A 26,712-nucleotide genomic window follows, 5' to 3' on the forward strand; every position below is an offset into this window, starting at 1 on the left:
CCCCCATAGCAAATTTTACTTGAGAATTCAACAGAAGAAGTGCTGAGGCCACAGGACAGCCACAGAGAGGGCCATGTGCATATAGGAACACAACGGAGGGTGTCTTTTGTGAGTGAGTGACTGTGCATGCGTGAGCCGTGGGGACTGGCGGGTATGGAAGTAAAATGACAGCTTCAGCTCAAAGACCAGAGTCTCTGTGATGTACTGACTGGGAATAATAACTTGCCAATTTGCTAGCAGTGAAGAAATGCAATAGTTTGCTCCTTGAATACATAAATATAAAGTGCTCAGAGAGTACAGTTCATACATAGTCTTGCTGGCCTGTGAAGTATTAAGCTACTAGAAAAGATAGGATAAGAGAGATGTATTATATATTCTGTCGGCAAAGAAAGAAGGAAGTTTGCCCTGGCAAGTCAACCTCAGTACAAGAAATACTATAGATATGGAGCCTGTGAAAGTAATATCATAGCTGGGGTTTCATAAAGAATTGGGGTCCAAATGACATTTGAGAAGGAAAAAAAGTGACAAATGGCACTGCCTGGGAGCTACCAGGGCAGGGTGTCTCGGCCTCTCTGAGGCCTGCCCGTGACTAACATGGCAACTGGCTGCTGACCTTGAGTTAGGAATACCTGCTATGGGAGGTCCATGGTTACTATTGTCCCAAGCCTGTAATTCCCTTCATTCACACTGTATGAGGTTATGTGCTGTCTTTTAAGCCACTCTAATTTGATGCTCTGAGCTTGGTGGAAATGAGGCACAGGAAGAAGGTACAGTGCTGCATCTGCAGCTGTAGGATGATCAAATCTAGAAACTGTGTGTCCGTCTCAAATACAGAGAGATTAAGCACCCAGGTGGGCTCACAGGCTAACAAGCAAAGAGGGCCAGCCAGTGTGATGAAGGAGGCTGGACCCTGCATGACCAACTCGGCAGTTGAGTCCCAGACCCAACGGCTTGGGGAACACACCAGGCACCTGTGTGTGCATGCCCAAGATCCCAAGAGAAGAATGGAGGAGGGAGGACTATGGCATGACCATCCCCCATCTGCAGGGTACCTTCTTTCTTTCTCTCTTTTTGGCAAGTGCTCATGCCCTACGGCAAAACTAAAAAACTAAACAAATAATAATTTCTCTCCATTTATAACTCACTTAAAAAAAATTAAAAGCTGTGGAAAAGTAGGCAGGTGACCTCCGAGAATGACCTACAAACTCCAGGGAGAATGTTCTAGTTACACATGACACATCAGACTCACCTGCAAGCAAGAAGGTGATAAGGCAAGTTTCCTTTGGCAAATAGAGTTTGAGACGGGAACCACTGAAGACATATTCCACTATAGCTTCAGAGCGACCTGCTCGCTGAAGAAAGGGCAGGAACTGCTTTGCTTTTTGGGTATCCTGATGGAGAAAAGAAGAAAAGAATCATTGGAAAGTAATGAAACCTAAGCAAATGTTTCCTTCTTTCTGCTTTAGGACAAAAATCTAGCAGACCACAGGAAGTTAAGAAGTTAAACAAATAATCCTATAAAACCAACCATTTCTGAAACCCTGATATAGACATGATATCTGTGTGATCTTAACGGAAGAAATACAGGTAAGCAACAGTTTACAGAACATTCTCCTTGACTTGATGCTTTCCTCTGGTAAGCTCTCAGAGGATATATGACCTAGCAGGGTACTGGGAAAATGACATTAATAATAGCAAAAAAAGGTCAGTGCGTGCGCTCACCAGAAAGTGAGAGAAAGCAAGCAATTCCGAATGGGCTGTGGTCTCACCACAATCCTTTTCTCTCCATTTCTCTATCCTGCCATGATTTTTGCTGGGCACCATGTGCTTGGCATGTTTTTCAAGTTACCAGATTGGGATATGAACTGCAGTTGGCCATGTGGGATCCAGTTCCATTGTATTGAGCTTAAATACTGCACAATGGGGTCAGAGCCTGGAGAGGGATCATTTCATCTTCCTCTGGGACAGGAAAAATGTAAAACTGGGGCTAGAAGACCAACACTAACCTTCTATAGAGGATAATTTAACATTTAATTGTCATTTTTTTTTTTAAAGTAAAACCCTGGCTGTGTATTCAACCCTTAGAAGTATTTCTCAGGAAACCAAAAGTAGTTCATCTTCGCTCTTAAATAGGTTATGTAAGATGGAGAGCTCACTGTCTTAACCTTGAGAAGGGCCCTGCCTTCTTTGGGCTCCAGGACAACTGCTGCTCTATGAGATGGTACCTGGGGCATACTGCTCCTACCCAGGGAGACTTTTAACAGCAGGACGAGATCCTTGGAGACAAACACCACGTCATGTCAGCATGAGTAATTACAGAAACAGTAAAAACACACAAAACTACGTAGCACTTTTTAAACTTATTTTTTATGCATCAAGCATCATTGCTAGTCCATACATGGAGTTCCACCCCCAAAAGTATGAATCACAGACATTTCTCATTTCTATCAGCGCTCGCAGCCATACAGGAGCAAAGGGCCTTCAAATCTTCTTTGTCTCTCAAGCTAATTAAACGGATGATAGTGTAAGCAAGCATCAAAATATCACATCGCATATGCTGGGGGAATAGTCACTGGATGTCAGAATTTCAGAGGTTTTCAGCCCAGCCAGCAGAACTGCAAACTCCCTCTGAGGACAGCAAGTTCTGCACACTTTCCTGACTTCTAGGACACAAACAGCCTGCGCTCAGCCACACTCTTCGTTTCTCTGTCTTCTCCTAGCAACAGAGCTATTGTATCTAAATTAATGCATATTAGATAATGAAAATTTATCAAGGCCTCAAGAATGTGAGGGTTTATCATGCAGCCAAAGAGGGCTCCTCATTCACAAGCAGTGAGGTAGGCTCCAGTGAAAACAGTATTTATGAGATTCATCCTTCCCTTCAAACAGGTACTTAGAGAAAAGGAGAGACAGTCATCCATTCTCAGTGCCTTGAATGGCACATTGGTAAAAGGTAAGGTAACAATGAGCTTTAGTGGGCTGGAAACTCCCTCACTGAACACTTAACCAACACGTATTCTACTATACATTTACAGCGGGAAAAATGTCTTTCTGACCGTTGGCTGAAGTCCAGAACAGTCAAGCAAGACAAATGCTCCATGGGAGAGAAAGCACTACCTGATTAAAATCCTTTTGCCATACTAGTCTAAATCTGGGACATTATTCATGAGCTGAGCCAGTAAGTCAACAGCAATTATCAAATTGATTATTGCAAATCATGAGGCAACTTAATGTCTCTGAAGAAAAGGCCTTTCTCCTCAAGGCTGGAGTAATCTATATTTTTTATAAACAGACGATTGCTCATTACTGTCTGTTGGATGTGTTTATCTGAAAAAAAATATTCTTTTAGGAATAACAACAGCACACACACACACACGCGATTGCACACACACATGCCATTAATGTAAACACAAAGAAGGAAGTTGCAGCAGACTATTCTCCCCTTTTGCTACCTACTATATCAAGAGTGATACCAACTCAGACTGAAAATACTCAAGGAGAATCAAAGGGCCCATACTGCTATCCAGGTGATAAAAATCAACAGATATTCCTGACTCCTAAGTCTTAACTTACACATCAACAGCCCTATCATAGAAATGACATATGGGAAAATGGTCAAGACAGTGACATGCCATTAGTTATGGAAAAGTTAGACGTAAAAACCATCAAAAATGGAAAGCATGCAAGCAAATTTTTTTTTCTTTTTTTGGAGAGGTTTTTGCCATAGGGCACGTGGGCTCACAAGACAGAGAGACAGAGAGACAGAAAGCGAGAAATCACCCCCCCAGGGGGGATGGCCACGCCGCAATCCCTTCTCCTCCATTCTCCTCTCGGGATCTTGGGCACGCATGCACACGCGCCCGGCATGAGTTTTAAGCCACCGGGTCCGGAACGCAAACCATGGTCGACTACATGGGAGTCCAGCGACACAGCCATTATGCTAACTGCTGGTCCCATGCAAGCAAATTTTAAAAGCCTACAAGAACTGGCTATGTTTATTTCCAGATACAAAATTATAAGATTAAGACAATGAGCTTCACATGTTCTTTAGGCCAGTGTTTCAAAGGCTTGGACAAGATGATATACCCCATGGACCATGTATTAAGAAAGAAGAGATGGACGCCTCATTCAGGTTGATAGAATGTTAACAACGAAAAGTTCTTATACAGTCAATTAAATCGAATAGAATAACTAAAAGATGTCGGCTCCTTTAAATCTCAGTCACAGCCACACAATGATGTCTGTCTTTCTTGTCATCTCAAGCATGACTTTGCTTGACATGTTCCTTTTCAATACAAAAATTCTTAAAACCTTTAATATTGTTTCAGTGGCTCAAATGAAAAGATTCGTAAGGAAGATCGGCAAGTTTCCTAAGGTGATGCAGCCATAAATCATTCCCTGCTAATTTAGCCATAGAAGTTATTTATTTTAGGAATTCTGATTTTATTAGCATCAAATTGACTGACTGTGGCAAAGTAATTTGCCTTCCAAAGAATCTGTGCAAGTAAAGCAACGTGCATGCTTTGGTCTGTGCTTTGGTGTCTTATGCTCATTTCTAAGGTTAACAGGAGAAAGGGAAATGAGAGAAAGCAAGATTATAAGGAAGAAATTATAATAACAGATACCATTTTAGGCACTATGAGGGGGAAGATGCCACGAGCTCTAAAGGACAGTACAGTGAAGAAGTTCAACAGACGTCATTAACATGATGTTTTTAATTCTACTCCAGAAGTCCTAAAGCAGGACTCACTGAGACATAGTAAAATTGAAGAGAATGAGGAGAAGGAACTGTGGCATGGTCATTCCAGCTAGAGGAATTATGATTTCTCACTTTCCAGCTTTCTGTCTCTCTCTGGTGAGCACATGCGCCCTATGACAAAAACATTCTGATCCAGCAATCCTACTACTTGGGTCTATATCCAAAGGAAATAAAATTAGTATGCTGGGAAGAAATCTGCACTGCCATATTTATTTCAGCACTATTTACAATAGTCAAGATAGAGTGTCCATCAACAAAAGAATGAATAAAGACAATGTGGTTTATATACACAATGAAGTACTGTTCAGCCATAAAAAGAAGGAAATCCAACTACTTGAGACAATATGGAAGAATCTGGAGGACATTATGTAAAGTGAAATAGCCAGGCATAGAAAGACATGATCTCATTCATGCAGAATCTAGCAAAGTGGGTCTCACAGAAGTAGAGTGGAGAATGGTGGTTACCAGGTGCTAGGGTTGTTAGAAAGGAAGAAGAGTTTAGTCAAGAATACGTATTTATTTTTAGATAGGAGGAATAAGTTCAAGAGATCTGTGGGACAGCATGGTGACTACAGTTAATGATGATATAATATATTCTTAAAACTTGCTAATAAAAAAGATGTTAAGCATTCATATAATAAAATGGATAATTATGTAAATGACTTCGTTAATCAGCTGGATTTACCCAATCTACAATATACATTAAACATGGTATATAAGATAAATGTATACATTTTATGTCAACTTGAAATAGAGGAAATTGGGGCTGGCAGGTGGCATGGTGGTTAAGGACATTGGACTTCCGCATGGCCAACTGTGGTTCCAGTCCTGGACCTGGCAGCTTGCTTTCTCACTCCCCTGTACCTTGTCCTTCTCTGGTCAAGTTTAAAAATAAATAAATAAATAAAGTTAAATAAAATAATTCTTTAAAAAGAAAAGGAAGAAATTAAAGATTTTTTTTTTCAGAAAATTTTAGCTCCCAAATATAATTTTACAGATAAAGGCGTTGATTTAGAGAGATAATGACTTGTTTAACAGGATGCTCATTTCAAGGTACTATCAAACATGTCTTTCTTTAAGAATTATTTTATTTAACTTTATTTATTTATTTGTTTATTTCAATTTGACCAGAGAGAGAGAGAGAGAGAGAGAGAGAGAGAGAGAAAGACAGAAATCCACCAGGTTCAGATCTTGAACCACAGTCGGCCATGTGGGAATCCAGCGCCTTTAATCACCATGCCACTTGCTGGCCCCTCAAACATTTTTTTAATATCAAATATGTCTCCTTAGAAATCTAAATGGACAGACTATCATCCTCAAGGTTTTCTATGTGGTGGCTTTATGCACATAAAGTCTGGGAATCTTATTTGCCATAGTTTTCTGGTACCACATTGACTCAAGGCTTTGAGAATCCAAGTAGATAAATTAGCTAAGGTTTTTCTGTTATCTGTACCAATATTCCCCTCCACTGGTGTAAATAATCAAGAAGCAACTGTATTTCTGAGCTCAGAAGTCTTTTCTGTTGCACTGATAGTTTTCACATTACCTGTGCTCCACAACAAACCATACGTATTTTCCTGTACTTTTAGAAAAGCTAATTTAAGGTTGCAGTAGCTACATTTAACCTGCTATTGTGGATGGCATCTCTTTAAGGAATGTTTCTGCCTCCTCAATGCACCTTGAAATTGAGAAAGTAATGATGCAATAAATGTGCCTAGGGTGACTTCATTTCAAAGGATTTTAATATCTATGCCTCAAACTTTGAGGAACAGGGTTTTATGTGGTCCTCAAGAAAAGCAGGATGATCCTTAGAGAGAGGCAAAGGTTATAAAAAGACCTTAATTAGACACTCCCACTCTGCCTACACTTCTGGTTTGTCAGGTCAAATCTACAAATATGGGGACCTTTGTCTAAGGCAGTAAGAAATTCCCTTCAGCAAAGTGTAACTTACCACCACAAAATACCTTACTGGTATACAAGTTCGCGGTTAAAATAATTTAGTACAGTGAACTGCCAGGTTAGGAAAGTGGAAAAGTGGGATGGGTGGGTGGGAGAGGAAAAAAAAAAAATAGAATCCTTATACAACAGGCATAGGACAGAGATTTTCCCAGGGAACACTATTTAAACAGCCAGGTCATCTGCATCAGAAAAGAGCAAAACTTAGAGAAATCAAAGTTCTGTGGACTCTGGAACAGAGTTTTAGGCTGTGAGTGTGGACTAGATATTAGCAAAACGATTTTCCACTGAAAATTCTCACAGTAGGCATGAAACCAGAAAGGATTGGTGAGAGGCAAATATCATAGCACACCAAACAGCACAGGGAAATGGGAATAGAGCAAACCTATTAGTTAACAATTAACCACTCAGGATTATCATGTGCAAGTCTCAAAAGGGAACTGTTAATAATGAAACTCACTAATTAGTTAGTTCTCAACATCACAATCAATTAATTAGTTCTCATCATCATAATCACTCTTTGATTAACATCATAGGCAAAAGATCCAAAAACAAATACATGCAGAGCATAGTACGTTGCCATGGGGTTCTCTAGCAGCACCTGAGAAACTTCAATGTGAAGAGGCAGCTTTAGCAACCCTGATGAACTTTCCTGGAGGTACAACTCTGTACCCTACTGCCCGGTCCAGAATGGTTCTTCCCTATGAAGACTGGCTGTTCTGCTAGAATCCTTCCAGGGCTGAGCTGAAGATAAAGGCCTGCAGGGCACAATGCTGTCTGGGGCCAACCACCATAACAGTGAAGCAGCAAAATCCTTCTGAACAAGAGGACAGATACAGATAAAAGTGTGTGTGGACGAGCTGAGGATACTGAAGCAAATGTGCTCTCTCATTTTAAGGTGCACTGTGATCATCCATTGCCATAGTTATCTATCTTGTCTGGGCTGCAAAGACCAGGAGACTTACTTCTGCAGTGGTGAGGAAGACAAATCACAATTTTATCCTCTACTAGAAAGGCAAAAAAGCAATCTATATCACTCTACACTCTTATTCCCTCCCACATCCCCAGCTCTTTGGCCCCCAGTGACATTTTAATTCACAGAATGAGTTTCTGATTCTCCATGTGGAGTCAGCTGTACAGCCTGATAATCTCTTGAAATAAATGGGACCCTGGGGGGTGGGGGGGAAGACACTTGGGAATACCCTCCAGCTCCAGCCTGACCACAAAGCACTTAGAAGTTTGAAACTAACCTCTGGCTGGTTATCAATGTTTCATGGTGAAGTGAGTGCGAGGAGAACCGGGGGAAGGTGTTAATTCTTAGTCAGTTGCAAGTTTAACAGGGATATATTGAGCAGAGGAGAGAACGCTAGAGAAAAAAATACTCTGGCTTAAAAAAAAATAACAGAAAAAAAAAAAAAGGTGCCGAAGTAGGCCATCAGTAATCTTTCATTAAGTGTTATCTGTGGTTTACAGTTTCTCACGGTTTACTTAGTTGGCACAGCGCCTCGCTCAGGCCTCTGACACGTCAGATGGAGGAAAAACCACAGTCCAGGCTCTGGGCTCCACTCCTGGGACAGTGAATCAAGAGGGTAGTTGCAGGAGTACTAGGCTGGAAGAAAGTTCTGGGCTTGGAAGACTGGCATAATAATTTGTCCCTCAATAAAGAGCACAACTGTTTTCTTCCCTGACTATCGTTTACCACTAATAAAGGGAGGACAACTAGCTAAGCAAAATGTGCAAAGAGACTTGCAAGATAAGGACAGACCAAAGGGTACAGGAGCTGGAATGGTATGCTCACCAAATGGAAAGAAGCTGCAAGAGAGTGAATGGATTGATTCATTATCAATCAAAACTAGAACTACCCTGAACTGGGGTTACGTGCACTACAGTACACCGCGGAGGAATACCACTGTGTACTTAAAAAGGACAGAAAACACCACAGGTGAATATGAAATACATGATTCCATATACATGACATTCTTGCAAGGGTTACACTGTAGGGATAGAAAACAGAACAGTGATTACCAGACATTAGGAACTGACTTCGAAAGAACAGAGGACTATTTTGGGATGATGAAATAATACTATTACCTTGACTCTAGTGATAGTTATGGTTAGGTGTGTAAAATACTGGGTTGATGGGAAAGTCCTGATGCATTTTGTGTATAGGAAAACAGAAAAATATTTAATGACTTTCTCAATGACCTAATATTTCTCAAAATTAATGTCTGTCAAAACTCAGAGAATAATATGCTAAAAATGATATAGTCTAGTGTACACAAATTCTACTTTTGGTTTAAAAATAAACAGCAGGAAAATGTCACCAGGGCCTATTGGTGGCATGGGGGTTAAAGCAGTTGGATCCCACATGGTCCACTACATTGTTCGGGTCCAGGACACTGTGGTTTGAGAAACAAGTCAGGCCCGTATGCATATGAGCCTGAAATCCAAAAAGGAGAAACAGAGGAAAGAGACTGTAGTGTGACCATTCATTCCCTATGGGGGTGCTTTTTCCCCATCCCCAACTCTGGATAGTACATGTGCCCTTTGGCAAATTAAAATATCATTTGGAGGGACCAGCAGATGGTGTAATGGTTACATAGCTGGACTTCCACGACCGTGGTTCAAGTCCTGGACCTGGCAGCTTAAACTCTCAATAGGTGCGTGTGTGTGTGTGTGTGTGCGTGCGTGCCCAAGAACCTGAGAGGAGAATCGAGAAGGGATTGTGGCATGGCCATCTCCCCCTGGGGGTGATTTCTTGTTTTCTGTCTCTCCAATTCTCTCTGACTTTCTGGTGAGTGCACACGTCCTATAGCAAAAAAAAAATCTGGATATGGAGAGTACCATATGTTAATCTTTAAGAAATATTTCCTAGTCAGCTAGTTTGTAAGTAGTTTGGACAGAATAACTAGTTCAAAATTAGCTAGTCAGTAGTTATGTTATATTTATTTATGTATTGGGTCTCAAAAAAGTCATGATATTCTTGCATAGAAAAAATATGTCATGACTTTTTTTGACAATCTAATATTAAGTTTATTTATTCCTTTCTTCCATGAATGAGTACAAGAGAGCACCCTCACTAGGACTTAATGCCATTATCCACTATTTTCAGACCCCCCTCAAACATGTCTATGTGAGTGAGCACGCATATGCCTGGTGTACACAAGGAGGCCTCTAAATGGGAACCCCAAATCTGCCTAGGTAGGCCAGTCTCACAAAGAGTCACATTTTATTACTGTGCCTCCTTCTGGCCCAAGTAACTCAGTGACTGTTTCATAATTGGCAATTCAATGTATTCAAGTGCTTTATAATTTTCTAATGTTCATTTATTTCCTCCATAAGAGAGGAAGGTGGAGCACAGAGGCGCCCTCAACAGGGTCTGTTGTGATCCACCCCAACCTTAGCTGGCCCAGATCACAGGCACTTGTGCCTGGTCAGTATGGGGAGGCCTCAGGATATAAACCCAGGACCATTGCACAGAGGTCTACTATTCACTGCACCACCACCATGCTGGTACACCCCAAAGTGCTTTAAAAAATGTAAGCAGAAAATGGTCCGGATCAGAAAGTGAGGGGCTGGAAGAATGTAGATTAAAAATTGTATTGGCTTCTCAAAAGCAGCCTAAGTCAGTCTCAATTTTTAGGCAGTGGCTAAAAGAAAGCATCAGGAGCATGATGCCATCTTTAACCTGCCATAGAGAGGGTACGCTTTGTTCAAATAAAGAAAAAGTTCTACGTACATATGCCTACTGATATTCCCTTTCTACCTTGAAACAAAACCATGAAGTATGGTTTAACGTGAATAAAATAATGTCTAATTCTCAATCAAATGAAAATTCTATACAGGCTCTGAGATTGCTCTATTATTGAATGACTTTCAGTTTCCCAAATTTAACCAGCTGAAATTATGCCGTAAGAATCATTCAATTTGACCTTTAGAAATGAAGTCACTGCCTTTTAGTGGTAAGATCTGTATTTTATCATCAACAGGAAATATAACGCCCTTGGCTTACTCTAAGACTGTTTTTTTTTCCCCTTTTGTAAGATAAGTTAGACGTTTAAAGTGCAGAGGTGGTATGTCTGTGCCTTATATAAAAAAGGATGAAAGTAATTATATATCTGGTTGGAATAAATTATCAACTATATAAGCTCGATTTCTCCCTATCTCAATCTTCTTTCTCTAACTTGGAAGAGATGTAGCCATTGAGGTAGTGTCAAGGGTGCCAAGTGATATACCTACTCAGGCATGCCAATCCACAAACCTCTTTCAAAGTTATGGCTCATGGTGTCCCCACTGCTTCTTGCCCCATACTTCATTCCAAGCTGTCCCTTTCTCCTTTCCCCATTTTTTTCCAATACTCTAAAGTTCTCAACAGATTTTTCTACAATTTCTGGATACACTGATCATCAGTGTTTACAATATAGTCACATCATAAGCAGCAGCGATCTAACTGGACCACTTCCTTCCAAGAGCACTTTGGTCCTCCTCTGACCTCTACATAGTGGCTTGCTAGGTGCTCCCTTCACCAGATACCAGATATTCCCTTTGCATCCTTTCCTGGATTGTGTCCCAGATCTATACATTCTGCTTTCTTGGTTTAGTTCCCTTTCTTTTTCAAAAAAAAAAAAAAAAGAATCCCATTCTTCTTTCTTGGTGAAAATGTCTTATCTAAGGTGAGATAAGTAAATATAGAATTGCTTTTGTAGTTTAATTCAGGAGAAATACTATGCTCATGAGTCAACAAAAAAATCCTTTCATTATTCATCAGCATAGCAATATGCTATATTTTTGATGCCAATGAACGCTTTAGCTGTGATCTGAAAAATCTTATTTTATTATGAAACATAATTGTAACTACTCAAAAATATCGGCATAAGAGAGAGTGGTTCAGAACTATCAATTTGTAAGAAAAATGTTTACAGGGGAGTTTAACACACTGGGAAGCATACCTTCCAATTATGTTCAGGTTAAATATTCTCCTAAACATGCACTTTGTTCACATTGTAAACATCTAATTTATATCAAAGCAATCACTACTGATAAGAAAATTGTTAAAGTAGCATTTCTTTGAACAGGTAAAGATAACAACCAATGCAGGTTATCAGAAAAAGGTCATTTAGATTTTTAACAACTCTGCTACTACTGTCATTTAAAGACTCAAATGACAATGAATTTGTAAAGGAATACCATAGTAAGTATCTGGGGCATTTTCAGAGTTAAAATGTGGGACTGGTTTGAAACACAGCTTACACATGGACTTAAAATGTAATAAAGTAAATTTTTATGTACTATACAGTCTGCAACTCTGGATATCAATTACAAGGTTAGGATTAAAAAATAACTTACAGATTTGAAATACTATTTTTTCTTTAAAAGTTTTAGATCGATTTTTATCACTTCCAAAGTCTATATAGGTAAAGGTAAGAATTTATTATGGAATCTGAAAACTGCTTGAGAAATAATTAAAATAAAATGTGCAGAGTAAAGAATTTAAAAGACGGTCTGATGAAGCTCAAGCTTTCATTTCATGGGCAAATCAAGAATCCACAGGCAAGGAAATTGATGTCATGCTAAACACTGTCCCACCCCAGACGAGGACGTAACTTCAGAAAAGGACGGGAAAAAAAAGTCGGCAAGTAACATGTGATGCAAATTTTTTTTTTAAATAAAAATAAACATTAATAAGGGTTAAATGGTGAAAATTTTGAAGAAAAACTGAAAGAAAGAACAAACGAACGAACTCACATTCTGGTGATTATATCTACTGATACCAGTATATCTGATAATAGTACAGTTGATTTGTATTTTCTTCTTTTGGTTTGTATATTTCATTTATTTAAAAATAAGGATTTTGACAGAATATTTGAGGGGAAAATATGCGTTTGTTTCCTTTTTTTGGGGGGGGAGGGAGATTTGTGCTATAGGGCATGTGAGCTCGCAAGAGAGACAGAGAGATAGAAAGTGAGAATCCACCCCCCAGGGGGGATGGTGCCACATTTCAATCCCTACTCCTCCATTGTCCTCAGGGATTTGGGGCATGCATGCACACATCCCCGGCGTGAGTTTTAAACCATTGGCTCTGTCTGGAATTTGAACTGAGGTCAACTTATGTGGGAGTCCAGCAACACAACCATTACACCATCTGCTGGTCCCGAGTTTTGTTTCTAAAAGAAATTATATTAACATTCAAAGCTGATTTAGCTTTGTCTAGGTAAACTTCACAAATTATTTATGTCATATAACTATCCTCCCATTTTCTAGAAAGTGTTCAACATTCCCTACAATGAGTAAGTTCTTTATAATTGTTCTATGTATTTTCAGACAAATAAATGTGTGTAAATTGATGTTGAAAATAACTTGACATGAAGCTGCATGTGAAATTTGCTTCATGATTCTATCAAGAATGGATTTAAATACGGGGCTTTAAGGTGATGATGGCATCACATTTAGTAACCCTTTTCCTAAGGGACAAATATTTAATGTGGATAATCAAGATTGAAAGCCTGAGTGTGGAAAAACAGGTAGAAAATCAACAAACAAAACCCACACACTAGTATGAGGTGAGAAGCAAAGATAGCGGCATATTATAAAGAGTCCCAGAGTCAAGCTCAGTAATAGATTTAATAAAGTACACGCAGAACTCCATGCATATACAAAAAAAACCCCACGTGATAACATGCCTAAACAATATCAAAACTATCATTACAGAAAAATATTGTTAAAATAGGTAGAAATGTAGTGTTTAAGGTGTACTGGCAATTCTAATTTTTACTAAGGTAAAATGTAGAATCAACCTGTTCCCACCCAGTGGCTTTCTAATTGCGGTGTGATGTAACCACATGTGGATATAGTATTAGGGGTTCTAGAACTGAGACCATAAGGATTGTTTCTCAATGGAAAACAGTATGGCCCAGGGTGCAAGAGTGATGGCAGAGAATTGATGCAGAGTGTTTTTTTTTTTTTGAAGAGGTTTTTTTTTTTTTGCTATAGGGCGTGTGCGCTCGCCAGACAGAGAGGGACAGAGAGGCACAGAGAGACAGAAAGTGAGAAATCACCCCCCAGGGGGGATGGCCACACCGCAATCCCTTCTCCTCCATTCTCCTCTCGGGATCTTGGGAATGCAAGCACACGTGGAGTGAGTTTAAGCCACCAGGTCTGGGACACGAACCACAGTCAACTACATGGGAGTCCAGCGACATAGTCATTATGCTAACTGCTGGTCCCTGAGGCAGAGTTTTGAACAAGATAACGGAAGTTTGTGGGGCCAGGGTAAAGGATAGTGGTTAGGGAGCTGGATCAATTGCTGTATGAGTCATGGGGGCTTGATAATTGCTCCAGGGATGTGAGTGCATGCCCAAAATCCTAAAAGGACAATGGAACAGGGCCATTGCCCAGGAAGGAGATCTCTCACTTTCCCTCTTTCCCCTCTGGCTCCAGCAAGTGCATATACCCCATGGTAAAAAAATCTTACAAAAAAAAAAAAAAAGGTAACAGAAAACAGAAATTGTTCAATCAAGGATCCCACCTGATTGCCATGTCTTTCTTTGTAAGTGCATATGTAATTATGATGCTCTCCAGAATGCTCACTCATTTGAAATTATAAATGCTTTTACAGACATTTATCCATTTACTATTGTTAGGACTCTTTTAAAACTGAAGGTCTAGAGATGTTCAATATAGTTCCTGTTGATAATCCAGTTTGGAAAATACCTAGCTTTCACTACCACCCCTTCCTTCATTCTACAAAAACTGCACAAAAGTAACAAGCAATGGGAACCAGCAGTTAGCGTAATGGCTATGTCGCTGGATTCCCACGTAGTCGACTGCGGTTCTTGTCCCGGACCCGGTGGCTTAAAACTCACGCCGGACGCGTGTGCGTGCGTGCCCAAGATCCCGAGAGGAGAATGGAGGAGAAGGGATTGCGGCGTGACCATCCCCCCTGGGGGGTGATTTCTCGCTTTCTGTCTCTATGTCTCTCTCTGTCTGTCTGGCGAGCACACGCGCCCTACAGTGAAAATCTCTCCAAAAAAAAAAAAAAAGTAACAAGCAACCAGTGTAGCTAAGCCAGCCACTGGAGAGTTCTCAATCTTCATATTACCTAACCTTGAAGCTGCATGTTGCAAAGCTCTCTCTTGCTTGGTTTGTATATCACACTTGCTTGATATTCCTCCATCACTTTGGGCAGCGCCCTTTAAAATTTCTTTGCCTTCTGAGTTTTATGACCTTTACATTTTGCAGACAAAGGACTTGGCCTAGGGACTTTTCTCTCTTAATATTTCCTGTGCAATTTGTAAAAAGAATTATTATTACTTTTCAATTTGATGAGAAAGAGAGAGAGAGCAAGAAAGCAAGCCACCAGGCCACCAGGTTCAGGACTTGAAATGTAGTTGACCATGTGAGAGTCCAGTGCCCCAACCACCATGCCACCTGCTGGCCCCACCTGGGCAATTTTATATGCTCACATGTATGTATCCAGTAGTCCTAAATTTATGCAGCACACCTGGGTCATGTTTCTGAGCTACAATCTACATGGCATATGAGTGCAATTTTAACATGCTTAGAATTCATTTTTCTTTCAAGTAGACTCCACCAATACTTACTATACAGCATAAGGAAAACCTCTGTCAATCAATTATTCGTATTAAACATTTAAAAAATTTACTCACTTTTTAAATTTATCTGTTTATTTTTAAGACTAGGTTTCATCATGTTGCAATCCTCCTGCCTCAACCTCCCAGCTGGTAATACAGGCACACGTGCCACCAAGCCCAGCTCTTGTCAGGACAGTTCCTGCTATGTTGCCCAGGCAAGTCTCAAGTTTGTGATCCTTCTGCTGCAGACTCCAGAACTGCCGAGATTAAAGGCATATGCCACTGAATGCAGCCTTTAGCTGGAGCTGGAATCAAATCCAGGCCTCCCTAGTGGTCCTAGTGTGTGGAGCAGCACTGTCTCAGCCTGTGCTTGAGAATTGAAATGCTCTTGCCCGACATCTGATTTCACTGTCCTCCCTTTGCCTCTCATCCAACCAGTTACTGATTTCTACCAGTTCTGCTACTAAGTTAGATTTCACATCCATCTACTTCCACAGTCACAAATAACCCAGGTTTTGGCTGCTGCTTGGCACTCCCCTAGTATTTTGTGAATTCCTAGGTAGTCACTGGCTTGTACCAAACTTATCTCAAGTCTATCTCTATATAACAGCCATAATGGGAGAGGAGAATATATACATATGCACACACACAAACACACACACACACACAAACACATATGTAGGTACATATGTTTATTGATTTACTTTACTTTTTGTTATAGGGCATGGGTGCTTGCTAGAAACAGAGAAAGGGAAAGTAAAAACACCTCCCAGGAAGGATAGCCACACTGCAGTCTCTTCTCCTTCATTCTCTCAGGATTCTGGGCCTGTACACATGCATGCCCGGCATGATTTTTCAAGCTGCTAAGTCCAGGATTTGAACTATGAAATTGACCATGTGAGATCCAGTGCCTTAATCTCCAAGTCACCTATTGACCCGACATACATATATATACTTACACACACACACACACACACACACACACACACACACACACATTTTCTGTCTGTCTGTCTCTCACTGATTTAATTATTACATTTCTACTTCATTGATTTTTCAATGTTCTTCAGACAAAATTCAAAATTCTTGTCAAGGTCTACAAACTTCAAATGATTAAACCACTTACTGTCTTACCTCCCCTTCTATCCTCACATTACAGCAATATTGGAGCCCAAGCACCTTCTTACCCCAATTCCTTCCTATACACAGTTTTATTTTTCAGGACTGAACACTGAACAAGATCTTCTGCTAAGTCCTTCTATGAGTCTCACCCTTTTTTTTTAGAGAGAGAGATTTGTGTCTTAGGGAGCTGCGCTTGCTGGAGAAAAAGAGACACAAAGATAAGGAAAGGGAAGTAAGAAATCACACCCCCAAGGGGGATGGCTGCACTGCAATCCCTTCTCCTCCCAGGATCTTGGATACACATGCATACATACCCAGTGAGATTTTCAAGCCACTGGGTCTAAGACTCAAATTACAGTCGGCCATGTGGGAATCTAACAACTTAACCTCTAGGCAATCTGCTGGCCCCCAAGCCTCAGTTTAAAATCACTTAGAAGACGTTCTTAAACCATCTGGAATAAGCTGTGGCCATCACTATATACCCTCTGGACTCTGTACCTCCATAACAGTTATAATTACATAATGGAATGTGTATGCTCTATAAAGACCATTATCTGTCTTGTTTCATATTATATCCTCAACACCCAGCATTGTGTCTGGCATGTAAAAAGCTCTCGATACATACTTATTGTTTTAGCAAGAGAAGCCTGAATCTGCTTGGCAATTGAAGTTCAAATACCTGATCTGGTCAGCCTGAAATATAATGGGCACACTTGGGAGTGCTCAGGACCTGACAGCTGACAAGTTGAAGGAAGGGGATCATGGGGTATGCAGACCCTGTGGATTCCTTTCTTTCACTCTCACATTGAGTACCTACACATTCTATCATGAATAAAGGGGGAAATCTTAGTTATAAAAACAAGCCAGAGATGGCATATGTTAAATGAAAGATAATGACAGGGTAAAAGAAATCATGAGAGGGAGCACTATGATTTGGTACTTAGAGAGTGAGGTTGGAATATAAATATAACTGATGATGATGGTGGTGGCTATCATTTATAGCTACCATCTATGTGCTAGGCTGCATGGTAAGCAATTTAGTAATAATCAACACTATCATGTGAACAACTGCTCTCTGCTAAACTCTCATTATGTCAACTGTGCTAAAATATTGCTTAAGTACTAATTCATTTAATCACACAACAACCTAATGAGGTAAATTCCATTATTTATTATAACCATTTTCAGATAGGAAAGCCAAAGCACAGAGATTAAATAACTTCCTTTAAAAAAAAAAAAAAAAAAGCGAGAGAGCCACAAATAGAACTCCATGATCTATTCTCCCGTTACAGTCTAGAAACATGCACTCCTTTCTACTTTCTTTTACTAGTCTGCTTACCTCTAATTACTCATGAGCACAGTTAATCTTGCACCTTCAAGCCAGAGGCAAAGTAAGAAATCACCCCTTGGGGGAAGTGCCATGCCTCAGTCCCCCTTTTCTTCCACTCTCCTCTTAGAATTTTGGGCATGCAAGCACATCTTCCTGGTATGATTTTCAAGCCACTGGGTCCAGGATTTGAACCATGGTCTGCCATGTGGGAGCCCAGTGCCTTAACCACTATATTACCTGCTGATCCCTCCCCAGGATCATTTTTTAAAAGCCCAAGTTCATCCTCCTTGAGCTTATCTCTTGGCAAATCAAACTAAATTAGGACTATAAAGAGATACAAAAAAAAAGGGCCAGCTGCTGGCATGGTGACTAAGGTACTGGACTCCCACAAGGCTGACCACAGTGTGAGTCCCGGACCTGGTGGCTTGATAATCACGCTGGGTATGTGTGTGTGCATGCTGAAAACCCTGAGAGGAGAACGGAGAAGGGACTGTCGTGTGTCCTTCCACCCAGGCTATTTCTTAATTTCCCTCCCTCTGTCTCTCTCTAGTGAGTGTAGGCACCCTACGGCAAATATCTAAAAAAGAAAAATCTATGGGTGAGTGTATCAGGATATAGATATTTTGCTGTCAACACTACAATGAGTGTCCACAATTTGCATGGCAAATACTATAGGGAATAAGTTGGAAGCATTCTAAATAAAGCCTTACAACACAAGTAAGCAGAATGTCTATGTTAGTAAAAAGACTTACTTTGAGATGTTTACATAAGCAATAGCCACAGGATAAAATGTGTTCAATCTTGGGCTAAGCAGTGTTATGATGGTGAAGTGGAGAGTGAAGCACTGGCTGTGCAGAATTATTTCGACTTTTATCACATCACGTAGCAGCCATGGGTCAGATCAGACAACCCAATCCCACACCTCAACCTGGGAACCAGCAATAGTATCAACTGCCTTTAAAATACCCTTACATTCATTTAGTCAAGCCTGTAATGGGCTCATTTAACCAATTTGAGCCCATGAAATAGAATCACAGAGCAATATCCATATGCACCAAGGGAATGGGAAAGAGAACAGACGAGAAAGAAGCCAGCTCTAGCAGAAGCCAAGCTTAGAGGCAACTCTATTTGGAAGGTGGTGCCACTCTGTCTGAGAAAAAAATGCTCCTGGACTCCCTCAATTTCCCTTCAACTTTCTTGAACAGAAGAAGAAAGGCAAAAATCCGTATAGCTCAGTACACTTAAATAAAAGCTAGGATCCTGTCACCAAGGAGATCATTTGTTTGCATTTCTGTGTGAAGGCATAAATAAGGAACAGAAGGGAACTAGAAAAATTAGTAGCAGGAAACTTCCTGATAACAGAATTCATGGCAGTGAGGCATCAAAGTTAATGATTGTTTTGGGAGGAAGAGTTTTTTGGTAAAAGAAGCAAAAATAAAAAAGCCTCATCTTTAATAGTGCTCCACCCCTGGGCATGTCACCCAATGAAGTGTTTTCTGAGACAGATCCTTCAAGAGTCAAGACACTGTGCCCTACCTTCAATGTTCAAGTTCCATACCTGCAGGTTACCTGCTAAGGTGACAAAACGAAAGCCCGTCAATGCATAAAACATGTATCATGACTTTTCCAACAACCTAATACACAGGTTAAAACCAGACACTCTGCCGATGAATGTGTTGTATTTATGTTAGAACAACCTTTGTGTAAAAGAACTTCCCCAACTAAATAAATTACTTCATGGTTCCAGGTATAGAGGAGGAAACGAAACAAAAGATTTTCAAAGCACATAATTCTGAGATCTTTTATTGTCCTCGGTTATAACTGGTTTTATATTTCTCTTTGATTTCTGCAATTTGTCTCCTCTGTTAAGAGGTAATTTTCCAAAAGGTAAAATTTTGTCTTTTATACAAATTTAAAATGAACACGTGCCAAAATTTTTTATTTTAACCCCTAATTAATGAAGGAACCAGGAAGAGGCAAAGGGGACTCTTAAGAACAGACATATAGGGAACCAGCAGTTGGTGTAATGACTATGTCGCTGGATTCCCATGTAGTTGACCGTGGTTCACGTCCCGGACCTGGTGGTTTAAAACTCACGTTGGGCATGTGTGCGTACGTGCCCAAGATCCCGAGAGGAGAATGGAGGAGAAGGGATTGCGGCGTGGCCATCCCCCCGGGGAGTGATTTCTCGCTTTCTGTCTCTATGTCTCTGTCTGTCTGGTGAGCGCACGTGCCCTATAGCGAAAATCTCTCCAAAAAAATTATAAAAAAAAAAAAAAAAGAACAGACATATATAGGTCACTGGGATTGCTGAAGTGAATTTGCTAAGGATGCAAAAAAAGTGAAACTAAGAATAAAAAATTGTCACGTTTGAAATCACTTCTCTTACAATACAGAAATCAATGATTTTTTTTAAGTACCACATTTCTATAGGAATTCTTTGCATCACCATCAGCCCTTCATAAGTTATATTCTCTACAAAGATTCAAAATAGCCCAGTCAAAAGCAAAGGAGTAGAACTCCTACAGAATCACATAATTTACTAGGCAGCATCCTGCAGTCCATAATCTTCTTGGGCATTTGAAAGTCTTGAGTGAGTTTTCCTGATACTTCCAACAAAATAAATTTGGTGCCCTACAGTGTTTAACCAACACAAAAGGAATAGAACTCAGTCCAAAAATGGCTTCGAATCTATAAAAGGGGTGGTTGAACACAACCACTACTAACTGTGGTCAATACTGAAATCAATGCTGGAAAATATCACAAGGAAATCACACACATTTTCAGATTTACTAAGCAAAAAGGATACCCATGCAGTTCTGGGAGATTAAGTGGGAGAGTTTCAAAAAGCCAGAACGGGCCATATATAAACTCACCAGTCTGAACTGAACTATAGACAAGAGAACCAATAAAGCAATGCCCTCCACTGTGAGGGAAAGGGCAACTGACTGAAGCAAACTCTCTGGCACAAACAAGACCTTCTTAACAATATCCAACTGTTTTGCAGAGTTGGGGTTTCAGAAGAGGTAAAAAGAAGTGAAAGAAGATAGAGAGAGAGAGACAGAGACAGAGAGAGAGAGAGAGAGAGAGCGAGCGAGCTTTGATCTTCTCCACAGTCAGGAAGAAATATCCAAAGGAGCTGCCGCTGGGGTGTCATAGGTGTCGTGGGCCACAGACCTTTAGTCCAAGCTTCTGTGCAGCAAGAACGGAAGTGAGCAGCGCACTGGAGTCCAACTACAATTAAGACACTTTGGTAGCTGGCCCGTGGCCTAGTGGTTAAGGGAGTCAGACCCCACATGGACCCTCCTGTTTTAATCCCAACCCTGGTGGCTCAACCAACTTGCTAGCCCCATGTGCTTGTGTGTCCCAAATCTAGAAAGAGTGAAGAAATGGAGATGGGATTGCAGTATGCCCACACCCATGGTGAGATGTTTTCTCCCTTTTCCTCTCTCTCTTCATCTCTCTCTCTCTCTCTTGTGGGGACATGTGCCCTTGGGACCAAAAAAAAAAAAAAAAAAAAAGAAAGAAAAACAAAGAACAAAAAGAAAAGCTTTGGTTGAGGAAAGAGAAAGAAGGGAAATGACAGAGCAGTACCCTCTCTTAAACTGGTGACAGCTTGAGTTACTGACTGTGCTGAGCTGCCAGAAGGCTACCATGAGAACCCAACGCGCCCGCCAGCTGTGGCTTCCCAACGAGGGCCCAACCCTATTTACAGAGCACTTAGTGCTTGCTCCAGAGAGCGAGCTCTGTACACAGTGAGCTGGCTCAGAGTTCCTCTGGGATCTTCCCAGGGATGCCCAGTCCACAGTGGAGCCGGTGGCTACAGTGTGCGAAGGGCGCTCTAGTGCTTGGCAACCGCCCAGGTCACAGAAACTCACCAGGCAGAACCACAGGCCTTGACCTTGTGGCTGTACAGTCACACAGACTGCACGAGGCATAACAGAGACATTACCACAGGACGCGGGCAAGGAAGAGTGAGAAAAGGCTATGAAAAAGTAAGGAAGGAACAGCTGTGCCATCATGACTAGAAAGAACAGAAAAGTGGAGGAAAAGAACTTTAGAATCACATGAAAATAAGCTCAATCTAAGTTAAGTGGGCCAGGTGATATATGAGAAAAATTGTGATTTAACACGGACTTAACTTAGACAGTTAAGTTTTTGCTGATTTTACGTTCTTTAGAATTAATGGGAAAACTGCTTTTCCCCTTTTTTATTCTCTTTAGCAAAAATTTCTTTTCTCTTATTTTTCCCTCGAGACACAACTCTGAGAGTAGCTAAGGAAATGTAACACCTGTAAAGGTGCCGAGCCTCTCACAGAAAGATAGACTGCTTAACATATCTTGAGGAAAAGGAGAGAGTATTATTCAAATGCACAAAGTCACTGAAAAACTAGAAACTTTAAGGAAGAGGTCAGGAGAGATGTCAGGTAAAATTCTATTCATCTGTCAGTCTATCTATCAGACTCCCCCTCCCCTCTTTTTTTTTTTTTTTTTTTTTTTTTTTTTTTTTTTTAGAAACTTTCGTCCGCACAAGGAGGCACATGTGCTCGCCAGAGAGAGAGAGAGAGAGAGAGAAAGAGAGGAACAGACAGACGGACAGACATTTTCCCCCAGGAGTAATGGCCATGCTGCAATTCCTTCTCCATTCTCCTCTCAGGATCTTGGGCACACACACATCAGGTTCCAAGTTTTCTGGTCCAGGACTCAAACTGCACAGTCAGCCATGTGGGATCCAGCCACCTTAACAACCATACCACTGGCTGATCCCTATCTACCAATTTGTGTTTGCAAGTTAGAATCCCAGTGTTCCACCCTCTACTTCATGATTCAATTCATTGAATAAGTAACAGGGACCTAAAATTTGACTTCTTACCCTCAAAACCTCAGTATCTACAGCTACTCTTTGGATCTCTACAGGCCACAGAGATATTTTTATCGGGAATACTGTTCATCTCCAACAAAGTCAGTCATGGAGAGAGGAGTTTATAAAAAGGTCAGTGTGTGACAGGAGCAAGAAACCAAGTCACAAAGTGATAAATGCCCAGGTGAGCGCTGCAAGATCAATGGAGAAAAAACACAGACACAAATAAACAAAACAAAAAAGCCATGCGTGAGCAGAGGAAACAAAGACAAACCAATAGCAAGTGGTCAGTACCACATAACGTGAAAAGGCAGAAGACAGATATGCAGAGAAAGACACCCTTATTTTGGAAATCCATCCCATCTGGCACTTTTAGAAACATGGCCAAGAGGATGCGGGTCTAGGTTTTATCCTCTATGTGAGCTATTAACAAAACAAACATACATCACAACTCCCGACATGCCAGGGACGGAAGAACAGTGACATGAAAGCAGAAAACTCACATCCATGCTGTGACTCAGGCGGTCCTACTCACGGACAGTCAAAGTGTCAGGAGTAGAGGGAAAGAAAGAAATCTACACATGTGCTGCGGGATTTGAGGAGTGGGGAGTGCTCTCTCACCTCAGAGCCGTAATTGATTTGTCTGATCTACCAGAACAACAGTAAGTGATGCACCAGCCCCATTTTATTGCCTGTTTTACACTCTGTATCTGCAGGAGATCGTATTTATTACAGAGCAGGCTACAGCAAAAACAATAATAAACCTAAGATAAAGAACAGGCTTATATTCCACTGACAGGCGCATTTCAAGTTTTTCTACATTGGTGAGGGAGGGAGTTGAGACAGGTTATAATGGCAAAACAAAACAATTCTGTTAACCTTTTTTTTGCTTTGTTTTTGCTTTATTTCTCTTCCGTATCCTTCTAAGGTTAACTGGTACTTGTAGCTTCTGTAACTAATGTAATCTGTAACTACTGTAGCAAATAAGGTCATCAATCTGTTTGCTTAGAAGAAGAAACTTAAAGTCTCTTGCATGGGACAATGGTCATAAGAATGCATCATGAACTGGGGTCCCAGGAAAAAAAACCCTTAAGAGATGGGAATATTTGCTCAAGGAACACAATGTAACAGGTTAAATTAGAAAAATTGTAATAAAGTTATTAACATAATAGTTACTCACCGGCGTTTAGATTGTTTTGTTAAACAGTATAACTTAAAGAAAATATGCTGTAGCTTTCCTTAATCTATCAATGTATGTCCCAAGTATGAGTTAATAGATTTAGTGATGCCATAAGAACAAAAAGGGGTCATAATGTCACATGAAAGGAAAAGGTGCACAGAGCAATTTTGGGAAAATCAGGAGGGTAAGAGTAATACCTAACTAGCTAGATTTATGTTACAGAGAACAATGAATAAGCAAGAAGTGTAATGGTGTATAACATGCTAGAAATTTCTGTTCTAGAAGGTGGCTGTAGGCTTGTCAGTTCTTGGCCACTCCCTGTGTTCTAACAAAGCTAAATAAACTCTGTTCTCTCTCTTTGCTGCACCTCTCAATTATTCACAGAAATGGCTGCCAGATTTTAGCCAGCAGTAGGATCACAGAAAAATAAAGCCCACTAATAATGAAAATATGGATGTGCGAAGTGAGGCGGTCACCACAGCACTATCCTCCAAATCAAATCAAATCAAATCTAGTACCGACGCGGTCAGGTTCCTAGTTGACTGCACATACAAATGAACATCTTGGCCTGAAGGGAGACCAGACTACCACAGAAAGGACAGCAAAGGTGGTACTTAGAATACCACATGGTCCTATTCCTTAAAAATTAGAAATAAAGGAAACTAGAACTTCAAGATCTAAGTCACTCTCAGCTGTAAACACTTTCGTTCTTTGGTGGTTACTCTGAAGATGCAAATGGGCAAGTTCTCATCAAATCCAATTGGCATTATATGCAAATGCTCTGGCTGTCTTACGAAAACCACAACATTCAGCTGACACATTCATAGAAAATCATCTTTATGAACTAACAAACCAAAAGGGCTCCTTGTTAGACTACCTTAGAGGCTGGCATCCAACCTGCCAAGGTGGGTGGCTGAGCTCTCAGTCTTGGGCTTGGACTACTTACTTCCCACCGTTCGCGGTCTGCCAAGCAGGTCTCGCACTCAAAAGTACTGTCATGCACTCTGACCTTTACTCTATGAAACCGTCTTTTAAAATCCAAGAGAAAAGACAAGAAAAATGGATAGAAACTCAATTCCTATAGGGAGCAGCAATAAACACTAAACCAAAATTATAGGATTATGTGTCTCCCAGATAAGCATGATATAACCTCTATACAGTACATTTCTGGAGTATGTTCAGGAGACAAAAATGTGCACTTAGGAATGCCTTTTGTCCCCACAAGGATGTGTACTGGGGCAGGGGGGGCTGGGGAGAGGTATTATGCACAGATACCAGTTTGTAGTAAATTACGTTGGCAGCAGAGTGTGTACGCTGTCAGCGCAACACATACTTCTATCTATCATACCTGTAACTAAGAGAGAGATCAATCTCAGGCAGTGGGGATACAGTTAAAGATCATAAAAAGATTAAGAAGCCTTTATGAAACCATTGCATAGGTGCATATTACACTGTCTTTATTCCAGGTGTTTATTCTTCTCCTGACTGTAAGCTGTTTGCTTGTTTAAGCCAACCTACATAACTACCTGTCCCTCAAACACCAGAATCATCAGTGGACTGCAGGAAGCAGCAAAACCATACATCTCACTTAAATGGTACAAGGGCACCCAACACACACACACACACACACACACACACACACACACATTTAACACTGTGATGGAAACAAGGGAAGGTTAGGCAGGGCAGAAAGACAAAACTCCTCTATTACAGAGGGCACAAAAAATTGCAAACTTAGCTGAATAATTTGTGATTCAGGCAGACAAGGTCATATATGACATCTATTTAAATTGAATAGCTTTTTCACTTTCAGTCTCCCACTTGCTTAAGCTTTCCTTTTTATTTATGTGGTAAGTGAGGGAAATTTAACTGGCATTTATTTTTAAATAACGTAAGAGCAAACCAATCCTCTGAAAAGAGAATAAAGATATGTATAAAACTAAGCAACAGCTTACGTGGGAGTTGGCAGAGTAGGAATACAGGGGGAAAAAAAGACAAGTTTCACAAAACCCACTGCTATCAACAAGAACAAAGGAAAAGAAAATACCCAAAACACGGAGGTAGGAAGTAGCGGAAATGTCAAAGACAGCAATAACAATTTTAAAGACACTACACCAGGAGAGGCTGAGAAAACAACACTGAGGCAGGTACTCCTCCATCCCCAAAAGCTCCTTTGGATCTCACCTAACCACAAGTAGGAAGTCACAGCAAGACCCTGATCCCACCAGTCCCAAGAGAGCACCTATCCCCAAGGCTTAATTCAGCTTCTTTAAGACCTCTCAAGAGTGGGCCTTTTGGGAACCAGCAGTTGGCGTAATGGCTATGTCGCTGGACTCCCACGTAATCGACTGTGGTTCGCGTCCCAGACCTGATGGCTTAAAACTCACGCCAGGCGCGTGTGCGTGCGTGCCTAAGATCCCGAGAGGAGAATGGAGGAGAAGGGATTGTGGTATGACAATCCCCCTTGGGGGGTGATTTCTCGCTTTCTGTCTCTCTCTGTCTGTCTGGCGAGCGCACGCGCCCTATAGCGAAAAACCACCGCCCGCCCCCTATAGGAAAAAACCCCCCAAAAAAAAAAAAAAAAAAAAAGAGTGGGCCTTTTGTGAGCTATGGATCAGTTTATCTGGCTCTTGTGTAGAGAAGTCTCCATTGTTTTCCAAAACTGGTATTTAAAATCTTTTTTTTTTTTTTTTTTTTTTTTTTAGTTGCCAGAGGGTGCATGCTCTTTGCTAGAGAGATACAGTTACTCTGCAATCTTTTCTCTTCCATTTCTCTATCCTCTAGGTATCTTGGGCAAGCATGCATATGCACTCCGGGTGCTTTTAAAGTCCAGGGGACCAGATTCCAACCCCTTCATGTGGGATCCAGCTCCCTTAACCTCTAGGCTATATGGCTGGGCCTTAAAAACCCTTTT

At 40.8% G+C, this 26,712-nt stretch overlaps 1 protein-coding gene across 1 annotated transcript in view; it reads right to left on the reverse strand.

Moving 5' to 3' along the window:
* SND1 (staphylococcal nuclease and tudor domain containing 1) overlaps positions 1-26,712 on the reverse strand; it is a 510,267-nt gene that overhangs the window by 183,032 nt on the left and 300,523 nt on the right. Inside the window, exon 15 of the mRNA XM_006146865.3 lies at positions 1,250-1,391. Within this exon, the coding sequence (XP_006146927.1) occupies positions 1,250-1,391 (142 nt within the window). The remainder of the gene's footprint in view (positions 1-1,249; positions 1,392-26,712) is intronic.

The sequence above is a fragment of the Tupaia chinensis genome, unplaced genomic scaffold (genome assembly GCF_000334495.1).
Source record: "Tupaia chinensis unplaced genomic scaffold, TupChi_1.0 Scaffold000192_1, whole genome shotgun sequence".
Classification (NCBI taxonomy): Eukaryota; Metazoa; Chordata; class Mammalia; order Scandentia; family Tupaiidae; genus Tupaia; species Tupaia belangeri.